The sequence below is a fragment of the Aethalodelphis obliquidens genome, unplaced genomic scaffold (genome assembly GCF_003676395.1).
Source record: "Aethalodelphis obliquidens isolate GAN/ISIS:26980383/991018 unplaced genomic scaffold, ASM367639v1 scaffold53, whole genome shotgun sequence".
Taxonomy (NCBI): Eukaryota; Metazoa; Chordata; class Mammalia; order Artiodactyla; family Delphinidae; genus Aethalodelphis; species Aethalodelphis obliquidens.
The window spans coordinates 2,405,024-2,424,447 of NW_020837997.1; the positions used below are offsets into that span (position 1 = coordinate 2,405,024).

Genomic DNA, 19,424 nt, shown 5'->3' on the forward strand with positions numbered 1-19,424 from the left:
CTAGGCGGGGTGGGGGCAGCATAGAGCATGCACCTCAGAGTGGTCCCACCCCAGGGGCGGGGGAGGTGGGGCATTTATCCACCCTCAACAGCATTTGAATTTTCTGGATCAAATAAGGGTTCTCAAGATTGTCAAGCCCTTTTAGGGTGTGCAAGCATATACCCTAGGCTTTTACAAAATAACAGATGGTGTGTGATCCTTGGGGAAACATGAGAACATACAGCTAAGCAAACCAAAAAAAGCAAAATTAAATCACGCGTCCTGAGAGACAACAACTCCTAACTTTTTAGTGACAAACCTTTCAGTCTTACCCATTTGCCTGGTACAAATATATACATGTTTTGAAAAAGAGATTTCATGTTACATAAACTCTGTTACAACCTGCTTTTTTCTTTTTCTCCCACACAACCCATTTTAATTTCATACACACGGGATCAAATTGTACCCGGATTTCTTTCAGCAATTTTCTTTTTAAATTTAACAACATATTGTAGACATTCTAATCAGCGCAGATGTCTACCAGCTCTTTTTGGATTGTTACATACACTAAAATAGGCTGCGATCAGGATGGACCAGCATTTATTCAATCATCCTGATGGAAGAATATCACAGCCTGGCAATGAACAGTATTATAAAATCCATCTTTCCTCCTGGAGTTTTTATTTCAGTTGGGTAAGTTGATACAGGTGGGATTGCTGGGTTAACAGAAATGCGCCCTAGAAGTTTCAGTAGAGGCTGCCATGTTTTCTCTTCTTGTTAAATCTTAGTTATTCATCATGTATCCGCGAGGGTGGGTGATCCCAGTTCATTAGCCAGTCCCCTCTCGTAGAACACTGGAGTCGTTTCTCATGTGTTACCGTTACATGCCATGTTTCCAAATCTTATTTTAACCTGGTGGATCTCAATTTGGGGGGGGGGGCGGATTTTGTCCCTCAGGGACATTTGGCGATGTCTGGAGACGTTTCTGGTTGTCATGACTGGGGGTGGGTGCTCCTGCCATCTAGTGGACAGAAATTTAATTCCCTGAGTGCACAGGGGGGACCCATAACAACGAATGATCCGGCCCCAAAAGTCCACAGCCCTTTGGGGACAGAAGTCTCTAGAAGAGTCTTCTTCGTGGCACGAGTGAAATTTCCTTTGCTATGAAATGTCTCTGATTCAAACGTAGATTCTCAGGCTCTGCCTCCAGACTGAAGGGGTCAGAAGCTTGGAGGTGGTGCCTGGGAACCTGAGTTTTCTTTCGATGCCCCCATCCAGTTACCTAACTCTGATCTCCCCTTTGCTCTCTGCACATCCGGGAGAACCGCATCCTTCCTTCCAGAACATTCCTACAGGAATGACTCCACAGAACTGGCTCACCGGGGGAACTGAGGCACCCCACGCTCACAGAAGGCAGAGAGTCGGGAGGTCCTTGAAACCTCCAACTTGGGGCACACACCCTGTCTCTGTGATTCAGGAATAGGATGCTACCTTTGCCTCCATCACAACTGCTTTTCAGTGCCCTCCAAGCTTGTCACTGAACAAGGGAATTTGGATTCCAAAATATCAGATGCTTCCATGCCCTGCTTCCGGCAGAGGGAAGAGGAAGCGAAACCAAGACAGCTCCGGTTTCTTCGGCCTTCCCAACCGCCCCCAGGTCACCTCTGGCCGGTGGACCGGAGCACAGGCACAGCTGCAGGGACTTCTTCCAGCGAGGTTGCGGCTTTGCAGCTTCTGCCCAGAAAGGGGTTGGGTGGGAGTGGGTGCTGATATCAACCCACCACTCCCCCTCGTTTATGACTGTACGTTGTGGTGATGGTAAGAATGATTGTGTAATTGCAGGCTGCGTAATCATAGCAACCATTCCATGTAATTGCAGGGTTAGGAGCAGAATAATTATAATGCAATATAACAAATTAGGGAATGAAATGTAATCTTACGTAGGTCATGAGTCACATAATTGTGTTACAACCTCCAGGAACTGACTGTGCATTTTGTTGACATTCCCTGGATGGTCCTGCCCTGTTGGCAGGTGTTGTGACAAGGAGGCTTGGGTAAATAGTGGGGGCGGGATTACGGTAGTTTAAGGCGGGTGGGGGAAGGGGGGGAGGCCGAACCAGAGGGTTCAGGTGAGACTGGAGGGTGGGGTGAGCATAAGGGCGGTGCTAGGGTTTAGCTTAAGGTTGGGAAAAGCGGGGAGAAAGAGGAGGGGAAGTTGAAGAAGAATGGATTAAGTCAGGGGTTGGCAAACGATGGCCTGAATCTGGCCAGCCATGTTTTGTTGTTTAAAAAAAAAGTGTCTTTTTTATTGAGATGAAACTCAGGTAACGTAAAATTAACCATATCAAAGTGTGCAATCTCATGGCAGTCAATGTACTCACACTGTTGTGCAGCCATCACCACTATCCATTTCCAAACTTTTTCATCCTCCCAAACTGAAACCCTGCCCCCAGTAAAGACTAACTCGCCGTTCTCCCCTCCCCCAGCCCCTGGCAATCACCACTCTACTCTCTGTCTCTATGAATGTGATGGCTCTAGGGACCTCATATAAGTGGAATCATACAGTAATTGTCACTCTCTGTCTCTATGAATGTGATGGCTCTAGGGACCTCATATAAGTGGAATCATACAGTAATTGTCACTCTCTGTCTCTATGAATGTGATGGCTCTAGGGACCTCATATAAGTGAAATCATACAGTAATTGTCACTTTGTATGTAGCTTCTTTCACTCAGCATAAAGCCCTCCAGGTTCAGCCATGTTGTAGCAGGAGCCAGAATCGCCTTCTTTTTTTTTTTTTTTTTTGCGGTGCGCGGGCCTGTCACTGTTGTGGCCTCTCCCGTTGCGGAGCAGGCTCCGGACGCGCAGGCTCAGCGGCCATGGCTCACGGGCCCAGCCGCTCCGCGGCATGTGGGATCTTCCCGGACCGGGGCACGAACCCGTGTCCCCTACATCGGCAGGCGGACTCTCAACCGCTGCGCCACCAGGGAAGCCCTCCTTCCTTTTTAAGGCTGAATAATATTCTGCTCTTGGGTGGCCTCGGCCGCCAGTGGCTTGAAGCAGGATCTCAGTTCCCCGACCAGAGACTGAAGCCAGGCCACAGCAGTGAGAGCACTGAATCCTAGCTAGCAGGCTACGAGGGCCAGTGGCTAGTGACAAGGCCCTGGCTTGTCTGCTTTGTAGAAATGAATTTCAATAATGGGATGGAAAAAAGTGAAGTGTTTACTAGGAGGAAAAAAGAGTACATGTGAATAGACACACATGGGTAGGCTCAGAGGGAGAGTTGCGCCTTCGTGGTAGTTCAAATCATTTATACAGGGCGTTTCTTCTGGGTTTCCTCTGGTCAATCATCTCGCTTTGCCTGGCTCTGAGTCTGTATTTGGTATAACTCAGGGTTCTCCCCTGTGTGCACGTGCATCTCTTAGCCAAGATGGATTCCAGCGTAGAGGCCTGTGGGAAGGTTGACACCATCTAATATGGGGTGGCGCCCCCCCTCCTTTTCTGGCCCCCGAGGAGCCTTTCTGCGCATGTGTAGTCGGGAAGTTCTCCCTGACCTCGAGAATGAGAAATATGTGGTCTCTTTATCTTTTATCCAGGCAGGACTCAGCTCCTCTCTCCCCCTGCCATTATCTTTATCTTAGAGTATCTGTCCACAGGGGACAGACTTCAGCTGCTCAGCCTGGGGCCCGTCTATCTCCCACCTCAATTCCACTGCATGTAAGTATAGATCACATTTTGTTTATCCATTCATCTGCCAGTGGACACTTGGATGGCTTCCACCTTTTGCCTATACTGAATAAAGCTGCTATGGGCGTAGGTGTACAAGTGTCTGTTGCATATTTGCTTTCAGTTCTTTTGGGTATACACCCAGAAATGTATTGTTGGAGCATATGGTAACTCTATGTTTAATTTTCTGAGGAACTCTCATCCAGTGTTCCACAGCTGCTACACGTCTTTTTAAAAAAATATATTTATTTATTAGTGTTTATTTTGGTGAAATTCACATCATGTCAAATTAACCAATTAAAGTGTACAATTCAGTGACATTTAATACATTCACAAAATTATGCAACCATCATCTCTGTCTAGTTCTGGGATATTTTCAGCACCCCAGTGGAAACCCTGTACCCATTAGCTGTCACTCCCCAGTTCCCCCTGCCTGCAGCTTCTGACAATCTGCTTTCTGTCTCCTCCTCTGAACACTTCATATGAATGGAATCATATACTATGTGGTCTTCTGTGTCTGGTTTCTTTCACTCATCATGTTTTTGAGGTTCATCCACATTATAGCATGCATCAGTGCTTCGTTCCTTTTTTAAAGCCAAATAATATTCCACTATATGGAATGCATTTTGTTCATCCACTCATCTGTTGATGGACATTTGGGTTGTTTCCAACCCTTGGCTATTGTGAACAGTGCTGCCTTGAACATGTGTGGACAAGGATTTGTTTGACTATAGCTGCTTGTTTTTCCAGGTAAAGTTTTTTGGGCACTGAGCCCCGCCATTCATTTATGTGTGGCTGCTTTCATGCTACAGCGGCAGAGTTGAAGAGTGGTGTCAGAAACTGTATGGCCTAAGATGTTTACTATTTGGCTCTTTGCAGAAAAAGAGCCTGGTTGACTCCTGGTTGGATGAGTTTGGGAGCTGGGTCGTCTGGCAGAAACTTCTAGTTTTTGCTTTTTAATCAATATTTTTTTTATTGAGATATAGTTGACTTATAATGTTGTGTTAATTTCTGCTGTACAGCAAAGTGATTCAGTTATACATATACATATATATATATATATATACACACACACATTCTTTTTAGAAAAATATTCTTTTCCATTGTGGTTTATCCTAAGATATTGAATATAGTTCTCTGTGCTATACAGTAGGACCATGTAGAAACTTCTACTTTTGCCCCAATAAACACTCTTTTCTCCTATAGAACTATAACTTTGGTTGGGAAAATGGCTGCTCAGAGCAAACAGTACATTTCCCAGCATCCTTTGCAACTAGGCACACGCAGTAATGAGGTTGTGGTCTGACGACCCCTAGTGGAGGTGATGGTCACAGCCGCTCAGTCTTACCTAAAGGGACAAGATTTGCCCCCCTCAGACCCTTCCCTTTTACCGCCAGCTGGAGCAGCCATCTTGGACCCTGAGGTGGAAGAAGCAAGATGGAAAGATGGTCCCATATGGCCACGTCAGCCCTGGTAATACAATTTCACTGTGGCTCTCATTTTCACTCTCTGATTACCAGGAGTGTCTTTCCATATTTTTATCAGCCATCAAGTTTTCCATTCAGGAAATGCCTATTCATGCTTTAGCCCATTTTTCCACAGGATGTGATCTGCCCCTTGTTGATTCAGAGTTCTTTACAGATACTATTCTTTTCTTGGTCGCATGTGTTGCAAATATATTCTCCCGGTATTTGCCTTGTTGTTTCACTCTCTTCACAGTCTTTCGATGAACTGAAATTCTTCATTTTAATGATGTTGAGTTGATCATCTTTTCCTGTATTTTTCTTTTATGCTTTTTGTGTCTTGTTTAAATTTTTTTCCTTGTGTCAAGGTCATGAAGCTATTCTCTTACATTGACTTGTAAAATCTTTATCATTTTGCTTTTCACATTTAAATCTTTAATACGCCCAGAGTTGGGTTTTGTGTATAGTTTCATGTTGGGTAGGCCAGGATCCTCAAATGCTTTACTTTTATTTTTTGACACAGAAACCCCATTTCTTTCTTTCTTTTTTATGAAAATCATCAGTGGAGCCCTTGTAAACCTGTAGCAGGATTATCTTTCCAATTTATTTCTGATGGGGGGTTGTTCTCTGTCATTCAATTCCAATGCATTTGTTCCAGCAGAAAAAGCAGGCCAAAATGCCGCAGGCTCAGAAACCAAACTCCTGTAAGCTTCAGGGTTAGGGCAGGAATTTGAAATCAAGGGGAATGTGGCCATAATTAGGGAACCCCCAAGATGGCCCCCAATCATCTCTGCCTGGTTTTCAAGCCCTTGTGTAATCTTCTCCCCTTGACGTGGGCTGGACTTTGTGATTCCCTTCTAACCAATAGATGATTACAAAAGTAATGGGATGTCACTTCCAGGATTAGGTTACAAAGGACTGGGATTTCTCTCTCTCTCTCTCTCTCTCTCTCTCCCCCTCCCCGCCCATGAAGCCAGTTGCCATGTTGTGAGCTGTCCTGTGCAGAGGCCCCCATGGCATTGTGTACTAAGCACTAGATCTTCATCAATATCATCACACACACTTTCCTGCTCCCTATTCCCACCTCCCTGCCTCCCCCACTCCCTGAGGCAATCACTGCCCTTGGTTTTGTGTTTCTTTTTTTTCAATCCTTCATTTTTAAAAATTGTGTTAAAATACACATAACCTAAAATTTACCGTCTTAACCATTTTTAAGTGTACAGTTCAGTGGTATTAAATACATTCACAGTGTTGTGCCAGCATCACCCCCATCCATCCCCAGAACTCTTTTCACTTGTAAAACCAAAATTCTGTACTTGCTAAACACTATCTCCCATTTCTCCCCTTCCCCCAACCCCTGGAAACCACCATTATACTTTCTGTCTCTATGATTTTGATTACTCTTGACTACCTCGTCTGAGTGGAATCATATAGTATTTGTCTTTTTGTGTCTGGCTTATTTCACTAAGCATAATGTCCTCAAGGTTCATCCAGCTGTAGCATATTGCAGAATTTCTTTCCTTTTTAAGGCTGAATAATATTCCATTGACCACATTTTGCTTATCCATTCTTCTGATGATGGACACTTGGGTTTCTTCCATGTTTTAGGTATTGTGAATAACACTGCTATGAACATGGGTGCACAAATATCTTTTTGAGACCCTGCTTTCTATTCTTTTGGGCATATACCCGGAAGTGGAATTGCTGGATCATTCGCTAATTCTATTTTTATTTTTTAAATTGAAGTATAGTTGATTTACAATGTTTCAGGTGTACAGAAAAAGTGATTCTGTTATATATATATATTCTTATATATATATATATTCTTTTTCAGATTCTTTTCAGTTATAGGTTATTACAAGATATTAAATATAGTTCCCTGTGTTATACAGTAGGTCCTTGTTGTTTATCTATTTTATATATAGTAGTGTGTATCTCTTAATTCCAAATTCCCTGTTTATTCCCCCCCCTTTCCCCTTTGGTAACCATAAGTTTGTCTTCTATGTCTGTGAGTCTATTTCTGTTTTGTAAATAAGTTCATTTGTGTCACATTATAGATTCCACATATAAGTGATATGATATGGTATTTGTCTTTCTACTTCTGACTTACTTCACTTAGTATGATCATCTCTAGGTCCATCCATGTTGCTGCAAATGACATTATTTCATTCTTTTTATGGCTGAGTAATATTCCATTGTATATATGTACCACATCTTCTTTATCCATTCATCTGTTGATGGACATTTAAGTTGCTTCCATGTCTTAGCTATTGTAAATAGTGCTACTATGAACATTGGGGTGCATGTATCTTTTTGAATTAGGGTTTTTGTCTTTTCCAGATATATGCCCAGAAGTGGGATTGCAGGATCATATGGTAACTCTATTTATAGTTTTTAAAGGAACCTCCATACTCTTCTCCATAGTGGTTTCACCAATTTACATTCCGTATTTTTAAGCTTTTGAGGAACCATCATACTGTTTTCCACAGCAGCTATATCCTTTTACATTCCCACCTACAGTGCACAGAGGTTCCAATTTCGCCACATCTTTGCCAATGCTTGTTTTCTGTTTCATTTTGTTTTTGTTTTTTGATAGTAGCCTGATGTGTATGAGGTAGAATCCTCAATTTTTTAACCGTTAGTTTTATGCTTATTATTTTTTATTAATCACACAATTATCCTTAAACAAAATCTCTGTGGATGTATCTTGTATGTCTTTTGAGCTTTATAAACGTAGTGTAATGCTCTTTGAAGCCTTCTGGGACTTTTCTTCACTCAACATCACACTTCATTCATGTCATTTGTCAGAATGAAGAAGCTCACTTCCTAGAGAAGTAAGCCTGTCCCTCGTCCATAGGTGTGGAGTCAACTGTGGGACTCAGTGCATCAGAGCAAGATGGTTAATTCCTCACAGGGCAGCAAGCAGCATGAGCCTCAGTCCCCAAGCCCCATGGGTGACACGATGGACCCCATATGCTGAAGGATACAGGGTCCAGGGCTGAGGATGGACCCCATATGCTGAGGGATACAGGGTCAAGGGCTGAGCACCTTTTGTAGAAAGCAGCAAACAAGCCAGCTTCCCTCCATCAGGGATCAAACAGTTACTCAGAAGTTATGCTGTCGGGGGACTTCCCTGGCAGTCCAGTGGTTAAGACTCCACGCTTCCACTTCAGGGGGCACGGGTTTGATCCCTGGTCACGGAACTAAGATCCTGTATGCTGCACAGCGTGCGGCAAAAAAAAGAAAGTCATGCTGAGTAGCCTATGTGCTTAGCTACGGAAACTGCTTAGTCTTGGGAGAAGTACAGGTCTGCAGTCTGGCACAGTCAGCAAGAATGTGCAGGGATGCTCAGGACCTGAGGGCTGCTTCTTCTGACGTCATGCAGACACCTATGGCTTATCCACTTCACACCTGTATCATATTCTCCCTTTGCGAAGATACCACGACGTTGAGGCTGCTTCTTCCAGTCTTACCCATGTGCGAGAGTCTCTTGAGGGCAGAGTTGCTGAGCTATGGCTTATCCCTGTGTTTGTTGTAGGTTTTTTTTTTTTTTTTTTGGACGCACTGCATGGCACGTGGGATCTTAGGTCCTCAGCCAGGGATCAAATCCGTGCACCGTGAAGTGGAAGCGTGGAGTCTTAACCACTGGACTGCCAGGAAAGTCCCTTTCTTTTAGTCCTTGTGTCTCTTACTTGCAGCCAAACGCACTCATCAAACTCACTCCCGGGCTTCCCTGGTGGCGCAGTGTTTAAGAATCCGCCTGCCAATGCAGGGGACATGGGTTCAAGCCCTGGTGCGGGAAGATCCCACATGCTGCAGAGCAACTAAGCCCGTGCGCCACAACTACTGAGCCTGTGCTCTAAAGCCTGCGAGCCACAACTACTGAGCCCACGTGTCACAACTATTGAAGCCCATGCGCCTAGAGCCCGTGCTCCACAAGAGAATCCACCACAATGAGAAGCCCACGCACTGCAACGAAGAGCAGCCCCCACTCGCTGCTACTGAGAAAGCCTGCGCACAGCAACAAAGACCCCACGCAGCCAAAAATAAATAAATAAATTTATAAAAACAAAAAACCCCCCAAAAAACCTCACTCCCAGTGATGGATCCCACGGCCCCTGCCCTGGCCACTCAAATGTGGAAACAACTCCAGATCTTAGGAGGAAACGTAAGGTAGAAACCTTAGGAGGAAACTCCTGACTTTACCGAGGAAACCCTGTGCTGAATAAGATTCCCTTTCTGCTTCCTGGTGGAGCAGAAATTCAAATTCAAATTCAGGTGTAGAAAAATGAAGCTTCATTCTTTGCACATCCAAGTTTATGAAATGAGATTCTCACCTGCTACAGCAAAAAAAACCCCAAAAAACCTCCAAACATGGGGGTGTAGGTGGAATTTGAGTGTGTCCCTGGCATTTGTGTCCTAACTTGCTTGAGCTAAGAGCAACAGCTGCCCAGCATCCTGGGTTCAGATCCTGGCTCTGCCCCTGGGGCCTGTTTTCCTTCTCTGTAAAATGGGACCGTGGTAGTTGTAATGAGTTGCGTTCGTAGGCAGGAAGTGTATTCAGCAGTAGCCGCTCATGGTAGATGCTACGTGATTTTTTTGCCAATAGGGGAGGGAAGGAGGCCACCATACATCTGAGGCTGTGTGCTTTGTCTTTTTTTTTAATGTCTGCTGTTAATAAAATATTTTTACAGAGACCAAAAATTCAGAATAGTGCAAAACATCTCAACACCATGCATTCATGAGCACTTCTCGTTGATTTTAAACATTTGTTCCAAGTCACATATTTACAGAGAAATGGGGGCATCTGTGCAGATGCCAGACCAACGGGATGGAATTAAAACAGACAAACAGCGTCTTGAGTTCACATTTGCAATCACATGCTAAGAGAAGTTGTGTGGAGGAAGAACCTCCCTGGACTGCGTGGCTGGGTTTGGGTGGGGGGTCTTAGGGGGCCGGGGCCAGGGTTGGGGTCTGAATCCCCCTGGCCATGTGGCCGGGGATGCATAGGGACCCTCTGCCTGTGACCTGTGCCTGGAGAGAGCCACTGTGGCTGGGCGGGGGGCAGGGGGAAGATGGACGGGGTCTTACCTAACACCATCAACTTGATTTGTCTCTTAAAAAAAAATAAAAGGCAAAGAGAAGAGCAACACGTGTCAATGAAAACGACTTTGGTCCTTGACAATTCTTAGGAAAGGATGTTCAGGGGACAGCAGGGGTCATGATGTGGACCAGCCCCCCAGTGAGCTCCCCCATTCTCTGCCTGCACAGCAGAGTTGGGGCAACTCCAGGCTGTCTCCACTCTGCCTCGTGCCTCAGTGTTCCCACCTGTAAGATGGACAGCGCTGGGGGGGACAGAAAGGTCTCTGAGGTCCCAGCTGAGAGAGGTCCCAAGGATTTCTAGTTGGCTAATTTTTTTTTTTTTTCATCTGTGATGGAGGCATGGTGAGGTTTCAGGCTGTGGTGCCTGAGAATCAGGACTGAGGGATGCGACTGGGTGCCTCCTCATTTTAGGTAAATCCTTCGAGGACAGACTGGTGAGAGCCAGAGAGAGCAGGGGACCCTCTTCTTTCTAGAAACCTGTTTTTGCTTTTTCTCCCTTCTCTGTCTCTGCATCTCCCCATCTCTGAATGGAAGATCTCCTGAGTGCCCAGATCTGTGTGGGAGGGGGAGGCTGGTATGGACAGACACACATGTGGATGCATGGGCATACACAGAACCCCCTGCCCGAGACATAGTTCAACTAGGCATCCCCTCCCTGCCATCCCCCTGTGCCCAGAGAGCCTTTCACAGACACCCCTAGCCCCATGGCATCAGAGACAGAGGCTGGGGAAGGGACAGACAGAGGAGGAGGGACAGAGGCTGGGGAAGTCCTAAGGGGGATCAGAGAGTGTTTTCTACAGAAGGGAAAATTTGTGATGAGTTTTGAGGAATGAGTAGGAGTTCTCTGGGAGAAAGAAGAGGGAGGAAATTTCCAAAACAGTTCTAGCCTGGGAGTCAGAGTGTCATTTGACAAATACTCCCTGAGGCTTCCTCCATGTGCCTGGGCCAGTGCTGGGGAATCCTACACACACACACACACACACACACGCACACACACGCACGCATGCACGCACGCGCGCGCTTTGACCAGAGAGCCTCCCGATGAATCTTTTGGGAAATACCTTGGCTCTCTCCGGCAGAAGCTCAGCTCCCCCTTTTCCTGCCAGTCATCAAAAAAATCTTTCAGAAACCACCCCAGATCACAGATTACCTCCCCTTTGGGTGTTGCTGGTGTTTTCAACTCCAAGTGAACCGCCCAGCCCACCTCCACCTCTTGGATGGTCTGAAGTTCAAATCTGCCTCTCAGTCCTTGTGACGGAGACTCCACGTTCTCCCCAAGCCACCTCTCAGCCTGTCCCTTGCCCCTGGCTGGGGCCCACCTTCCCCACCATCCTGAAGGAGAACTTTCGTCCTAATCTCTGGTTCAGAACCTTCGGTCACTTCAACCTGCCTGAATTTAGAGGAACACACAAATGCTTCCGGGTAAATGAGAAAACAGTGTCGCTTCTTCCAGACTCTTGTTCACGGATGGGGAAACCATTATCATAAACATACAACAATCAATTTGCACACGGCCTCCTTAGAGATGCTCAACCCCTCGGCAGTGCACAACTGGGACATCTGTACCCAGGGACCCTGGGGCTCATCTAGGCAGAGTTTTAAATATATACTCCAAAGTCTTTCCAAGAGTTAATTTCAGTGTCCTGAAAGCATTTTGTCCTCTCCGCCCCCCCCCCCCCACCATCTGTCCATTCTTCATGACGTAGCCAGAGGAAGATTTCAAAACCTGAAATCAGACCCTCCTCAGCTTTAAAATCTCCTGGGGCCTCCCAAGCGTCTGAGGGTAAAATCAAAACTCCCCAGGGCAGCGTACAAGACCTGGTTTGATACCTCTGCAGGTGTCCCCAACCTCATCACCATCCCCCAGCACCCCACTCGCTGGCTCAGCTCTAGCCACGCTGACCTGGCTGTGCTTCAAGTCAGCCTACCTCCTAGCCTTTGCACCTGCTGTTCCTGCTGCCTGGAGCTCTCTTCTCTCCAATGGGTGGTTCCTTCTCACTTTTCATCTCCAGAGAAAGCCCTCCCTCACCTTCCCCATCTGACGTAGCTTCCACCACTCCGAGAGCGCAGCTAATCCTCATCTCATCCCTCTGTTGTAATTTCTCCCTAGCACAGCACAATCCTGTATTTATCAGCCTGGCAGAAAAAAATCCCATGGCATACACACTGGTCCAACGTGGAAAAGCAGATTCTGGGCAAAGACAGGCCTTGCCAACCTTTCCCAAAATGTTTCCCCAAATGCCTGCATGCGCTAAAATGGGGAAATCAGACTCTGGCCAAACTGCCCCAACATCCCTGCAGGAGGAAGAGTTTCAGGCAGCTAGAGGCCCCGCCCCCCTGGGGTATCCTGTGACCTGTGTGTTTAAATGAATGAATGGGATTATGGGGAGGAAGCTCCCAACACACACACACACACACACACACACACACACACACACACACACACATCCCTCGAGTTTCTGGTCTCTTTCTGTTCTTTCCTGACTGGAGCATTCTGGGGAAGGAAGAAGGGGTTGGCTTAGGGGACTGGGTCCAGGGAATCCCAAACCTTCACTCTTTTTTGGCGGGAGGTCAAGAGTTCTCAGGGTATCTCCCCGTGGGGTCCCACTGGAAAGGGCTGAGGGCAGGGGTTTTGCTTGGCAACCAGAGGTGGGAGGGGGCACTGGGGGTCTTGGCCCAGGACCCCCATCCCTTTAAGGGTTGGGGGAGGTCCCCTAAGGGGGATTAGCAGCAATGGGGAGCTGTATCGGGTCATCCGATCTCAGCCCACCCTTCAATGGGGCACACAGGCCAAAGGCAATGGGGAGAGGGTGTGGCACTGGGACGCTCGGCATTGTCTCAGGCAGCTCTCCGGGCCTCAGTTTCGTCGTCAAATGGGTGGGTTGAACTCTACGATATGAGGATTGGGTATGTGGGGGGCGGGGAAAGGGAGGCAAACCCCCATAGGGAAGTGGGGACGGCGCGGGAGCCCCAAAGCCGACCCCTTGGTCCCCGGGGTTTGGGCGCCCAAGGGCGCATGTGCTTTTGAAATTCCATCCTCCCCCCTTCCCTGTTTATTTTTTGCACAAACATCAAAAGGGACTCTGGTACACCCGGGGGGCCCTCCAATTACCACCCTAGTCCCTCCAGGCCCCAGACCACCCTAGAGGGAGCTCCAGGAAGCCCCCTTGCCCAGAGCCCGCCCCTCGAGGGAGCTGAGAGTTCCATACTTGGCAAATTGATCTTGGGCCCCAGGGGTTGGGGACCCATCTTATGGTTTCCCCAGGGGGCAGGAGACAGAGCCTCCCGGTACCACAGCCCTGGGACCTGGCCTCCTTACTAGGGGGTGGGTTTTCCTCCCATCCCAGCTCGAAAGTCCCCCTGGACGCTGGGGGAGTGGCCTCAAGTAGGGGGATGTGCCTTCTTCCTTCCTCGCGCCCCACTGCTTCGCCTCCTGAGGGGGCGGGGCGTTGCCATTCACCTTTCCCCAGAGGGGGAACTAAATCCAGGGCGCAGGTGCAGCCCAACCTCAGCACAGAGCGCGGACACTCGCCCTCTGGGAGGTCCCAGCTCGCGGGCGCCGCCCCACCCCGCGCGCTCTGCGCAGGCGCAGTGGTGCCCGCCTGCGTGCCCCACGCTATGGAGCAGGCGCGGCCCCGCCCTCCTCGGCGGAGCGCGTGTCCGACTTAAGCTTGACGAACTCCTTGGCCACCTCATCGTTGCTGCGTTGCGACAGGATGCGCAGCACCGTGAGGCCCGTGTCGTCCATGTGGATGCGGCGGCCAAGCGGCAGCCAGCAGGCAGCGCTCCCGCGCTGGACCAGCTCGCGCAGCTGCAGCACGGCCAGCCCCACTGTGCGGTCCTCGCGCGCGAAGCAGTAGTCCTTGACGCACACCTGCAGCTCATAGCACTCCGGGCCCGCTTCGGCGCTCAGCGTGCTGCGAGAAGGCTAGGCGTGAGGATACGTCTCGCCCACTGACCAGCCACGCCCCTACCGGTGACCCCCCCCCCCCCCGCTTCCCCTGCCCCGGGTCACGCCCACAGCCGCGCATTCTGAGCTGGGGCATTCTGAGCTGGGCCGCTCCCATACTGAGTGGCCTCCTATTTTCATAACCTTCCACTTAGGCTGGGCCCCACCCCTGACCCAGATGTCCGGCCCCATAGCCCCGCGCTGGGACACGCCCACATCAGCTGACAACGTCCATCCCCAGCATTGTCCCTGCCAAGTCTCTCCTTCCTTTCTTCCTTTTCCTCACCCAAGGACGCCTCCATCAGACTACTCCCAGCCCCCAGCCAAGTCACATCCCCACCCCCAAGAGACCCTTCCCCCAGAGTCCTCTGGCTAGGCCATGCTCCCACCCCGTGATACCAGCACCCACACTCTCAGCCAGCTGAGCTGCTGCCTCCACCACCCTACCCCAGATATGACACCAAGAAGCCCCTTTACCAGGCTCCCATCTGAACTCAAGTTCTCCCCTTGACGTGGCCCCTCCCCCCTGCTCGCTAGCCTACTCTTCGTACGCCCATGTAACCTGCCAAGATGACTCACCATGAGTGACTACCCACTCCAGCACTCCTCCCCCTCCCCCAGGCTACGAAAGGCTACGAAGTCGCCAGTGCGGCCTGATGCTGGCTAGTCAAGAACTCATTTCTTTCAGGCTACATGCACACCGATCCCTTGCATCTCCTTCCCAGGCTACATTCCTAGCCCTCAACTAGTTTGGGCCACCCCAGGAGACATCTGCCCCCTCCTAGGCAGTGCTCTTGCCCCCAGGGATTGCTTCAGGTGACCTAGCTCTCCAAAGTCCTCTGACCAAGAGCTCTCCCCTCACAGGACTGGCCAGGCTCCTGTCCCTCAGGGGCCTCCACTTCCCCCCAGCTCTGATGTCCCCTTACCCCACTGTACTCTGTCCCCCAAGAACACCCCCCAATGTTACCCTGCCCCAGTGAGGTTCACACCTGATCCAAAGATCCGCCGACCCTCACCCCCACCCCAGAGAACCCCTCTGTACACCTTGATCAGACTTGTTTATGTTCCCCATAAATCATCTGCTCCTCTAGACCCTGATGCCCCTGACCTAGGGAGCCCCACCTAGATGTGACCACAGTCCTACCCATATGACACATACCCCCATGACCTGCACCAAGCCACACTCCACTCTTGTCCCCCAGAGCAGACTCCTCCAGATGACCTGCCCCAATAGCCCTGACAAAGTTCATTGCTGACTCGAGGAGGTCCATGCCTATGCCCTCAGCCCCTCACCCACAAGCCTCTTGCCCCATCATGACCAACCACGCCTCTTAAACAGACCAGAATCTCCAGCCCTGGAAATGCCCCTGCCCAACACGCTCCTTCTGGCCAGACTCCTCCCCTTCATGAGCCCTCATCATGAGGTTATATCACACTCACTGTCCTCTGGGACCTGTCTGCCCCCCAAGGTGGTCACCTCCATCCTGGTGTTCCCTCACTGATGTCACTCCTGTACTAAGGTGCCTCCCTTCCCAGCATACCCATCTAGGATGTGATCTCTCCTGTTCCTGTCCCTAGGTACCACTGGCCCACCAGACATCCCTCCTGCCTAGTGGGCCCTGAGGTTCATATAGCACATGTCCCCTTGCCATTCTCCCCTAAGCATCCCAGACTTACAACTGGAAGCTCTCATTGTACTTTGGGGCCCAGCTGTTGTTCTTAGATTTGGTCGCAAACTTGCGTTTCTTGTCACTGAGCTGGGGCCCGATGATGTTGACCTCGATGAATGGCCGGAAAATGCCAGAAGTCTGCCACTTGAGGTCATTGGCAGCCACCACTGTTGGGGGAATTAGAAGGTAAGGTTGGTTAGGGTCCCCCAGTACACAGTTGTGGTTTTCAAAGCCTGTCTGAAAGACTACATTTCCCAGAATGCTTCTGTAGCCAAGTGTGGCCATATGACTAACTTCCAGCCAATGAGATGTAAGAGGAAGTGATGCGTACAGCTTTCAGGTTGTGGCTTAAAAGGCAGGGAGAATGCCCTAAACTTTCGCCTTCTCCTAGCTGCAAGGTGGGATGCTGATGGGGGCTGAGTTCTTTGGGACCCTACAGAGGAAGAAAGCATATTAGGGACAAAAGTACAACAAAAGATGTCAGGGGCCTGGATCCCCAACACTGTGAAGCCCTTCCATCAATTCTGGGCTGACTGTCCTCGGAGTTACCTCAGAGAAAGCTTTATTCCATCTATCTTGTTTAAGCCACGTTATTTTAGGCCTTGGCTAAGACAGCCCAATCTGTGTTCTAATTAGAAAATAAAAGCCAACAAAAGGAAAGCAGAGCTGAGAGATAAAGTGGAATGAGGTCTGTAACACTCTTTGTACCTCTTCATCCAGCTATGCCTGAAGGTGGTGACTTCGGGAATTTTCAGTTTTATAAAAAGATTTTTTTTAACGAAAAAAAATTTCTTCCTTACGCCAGTTTGAGTTTGGTTTTCTGTCTTAGAACCTAGTGCATCCTGGCTGAGGCACTCTCCCTCCCACCTCAGATTACTCACCTTTCACTGTGACCTTGTGTTCCCCAGTTCCTGGATGAGTGAAGAGCTCTACATGGACGGAGACTTCACCCACAGGGTCTTCCACACCCGAGCCTGGGCGGGGCAGGGGAGGATGCTTGGCATAAGCTTCATTCTTTCCCACCCACCAGAAAGGACCTGGACTGCCTCCCACCCACCATGTGCTGGCGGCACCAGGTCATCAGCCGTGACAGGGTGGCACTGAGGGTGGGCTGGGAATTCTTAGGGAGGCCAAGAATCCTGGGTTCTAGCCTTTCACTGCCTCACTGTGTGATCTCAGGCAGATCTCTTAACTTCTCTGAGCCTAATGTCCTTTTTCTCATTCCCTGTCATTAAACTCAGCCTTCATCTTTCACACCATGTTGGCAGCATCTGATACCCTGGCTTCCTGTGCCTCAGTTTCTCCTCTTGGCTGCAACAAGGCCACACTCTCCAATCTGTTCTCATCCTACAGATGAGTCACTCCTTCTCACCCTCTTTTGCCATTTCCTCCTCCTCTGTTGATCTTCAAGCTGTTGGGGCACGCGGTGCCTTAGTCCTCAACCCCTTTTTTGTTTTCATTTCCTCCCTAAGTACTGGTACGGTGGAAAATCCTGTCAGCTCTACCTTTAAAATACACCCAGAATTTGGCCCACCTCCTTGACCTCCATCCTGGTCCAGCCCCCATCAACCTTCTGGCTCCATCTCACACTTCAGGTATGGCTAAATGAACCATGGCTGCCCAGTCAGAGCATTCCCTGGCCATGGCTGCAGTGACTGGCTCAGGAATGGTCATGTGACCCAAGATAGGCCAATAGGAGTTGTCCCTGGGCCAACTAGGCCAACCTGGAATATTGCAGTGGCCTCCTCCCTGTCTCCCTGCACCCTCCTCTCAGCTTCTTTCAGTACACCAGCCAGAGAAATCCTAACTCAGATCATGTCCCTTCTCTGCTCAAAATCCTCCCATGGCTCCCATCTCACTCTGAAATAATCAAAGTCCTTTTGTGGCCTGCAGTGTCACTCCTGACATGTGTCACTATTACCTCTCCTGCCTCACCTCCCTCCACTCTTACCCTTGCCACGTTGGCGCCAGCCTCACAGGCTTCCTCACTACTCCTCCAACACACTGTGATAACATGACCCAGAATCCTCAGCTCTCCTGAAGTGACAGCTTGTAGAGAAATCTTTCATTTTCCCTGCCATTCCTTTTCCAATAGACCATCTCAAGTTTCCATTGAGAAATGTCCCTACCTCACCTCAGACCTTGTGGCTCCATCTCACACTTCAGGTAAGGCTAAACGAACCACGGGTGCCCAATCAGAGCATTCTCTAGCCATGGCTGCAGTGATTGGCTCAGGGATGGTCATGTGACCCAAGCTGGGCCAATAGAAATTGGCCCTGAGACTTTTGCTGTAACTCTTAGGAAAGAGTCTCTCTCTGGTTAGGCTGGCAAGCCTGACTCTACCCAATGAGGGGAGAGTCCACCTCACAGAGGTCTCAACAGAGACCAGTGACCGATGGCATTGTTGGAGACTCTAGATCCAGCTATCACTGATGCCAAATCAATTCCTAATCTTTCAGTTACAGGCTCACAAATTCTCTAGTCTGCCCGAGTCAGGGTAAGGTACGCTTCAGTTTCTGGCCACCGCAAGCATCCTGATTGATTAGTTCTGATGGGGATCATTGAAGGAGCAGTTTAAAAGCTTCTGTCCCCATTCCTCCCTCTGTGACTCTTGGGAAGGGCATCCTGTGGGGCCTGGGAACCTGTGACCGTCAGCACCCCCACCAGTCCCCTCCCCTGCCCCTCAGGAAGCTCCCCACACCTGGAGCACTCCATGCATGGGGGGAGGAACAGGGGGAAAGGCAGGGGTGGGTGTGGGGAAGGAGAACGGGTCAGTCCAAGGTTAACCGGGTTACCTGTCTCTGGGCGGAAAGTGACCGAGGCTCAGGGGGCAGAGGGGCCTGAAGACCCTGCACCCCCTCATCTTCGCTGCCCACCCCAGGCTGCCTTCCTTGTCATCTCAGGCTCCCACCCCCCTTCCCCCAACCAGTCACATGCTCAGCCTCACCCGCCACCCCCAGGCTGATGCTTCACAGCAAGCTCAATCCGGGCCAGACTGAGGGGTGCCAGGGGAGAGTCGGACAGTGGTGGGTGGGGTGAGGGGTCAGATCATGGCCAAAGCTAGTAAGAAGGGGGAGGGGGGCAGTGCTGGGCACCCCCATCCCGTGGTTTGCTGGCTCCAAGGGGAAGGGTCTTTCGCGGGCTTCTCTGTGCTTTCCCCAACCCCATCCCCACTCCCCAAGTCCCGGACACCCCCTACAGGGGAAGGTTCCTTGGGCAAAGGGCTTAATCTCCTCTGAGACTCAGCTTCCTCATCTATGGAATGATGGACGCCCTGTGGAGCGACCAGGAGGAATGTTTTCGAGAGTCCCTGAGAAATGCTTGGCACAAGGGCTGACCCAGAGTTAGAGCCTAAAAAATGTTGGTTTTCTATGCTTAGAAAAGTGACATCAATAATAATAATAATCATAATAATCATATAAACAATAATAATAAAACAATTAACAATTGTTGCCAGCTAGTACACGTCAGGAACTTTCCTGTCAGGAAGGTCTCAGGGCTAAATTTAATTCACCTAATCCTAAAAATAATCCTA

At 49.4% G+C, this 19,424-nt stretch overlaps 1 protein-coding gene across 1 annotated transcript in view; it reads right to left on the reverse strand.

Moving 5' to 3' along the window:
• Positions 1-13,873: 13,873 nt before the first annotated feature.
• Positions 13,874-19,424, reverse strand: part of UNC13A (unc-13 homolog A) — a 63,036-nt gene continuing 57,485 nt past the window's right edge. Inside the window, exons 42-44 of the mRNA XM_027086040.1 lie at positions 16,771-16,863; positions 15,897-16,056; positions 13,874-14,187 (exon numbers count right to left, since the gene is read on the reverse strand). Of these exons, the coding sequence (XP_026941841.1) occupies positions 13,887-14,187; positions 15,897-16,056; positions 16,771-16,863 (554 nt within the window). The 3' untranslated portion in view covers positions 13,874-13,886. The remainder of the gene's footprint in view (positions 14,188-15,896; positions 16,057-16,770; positions 16,864-19,424) is intronic.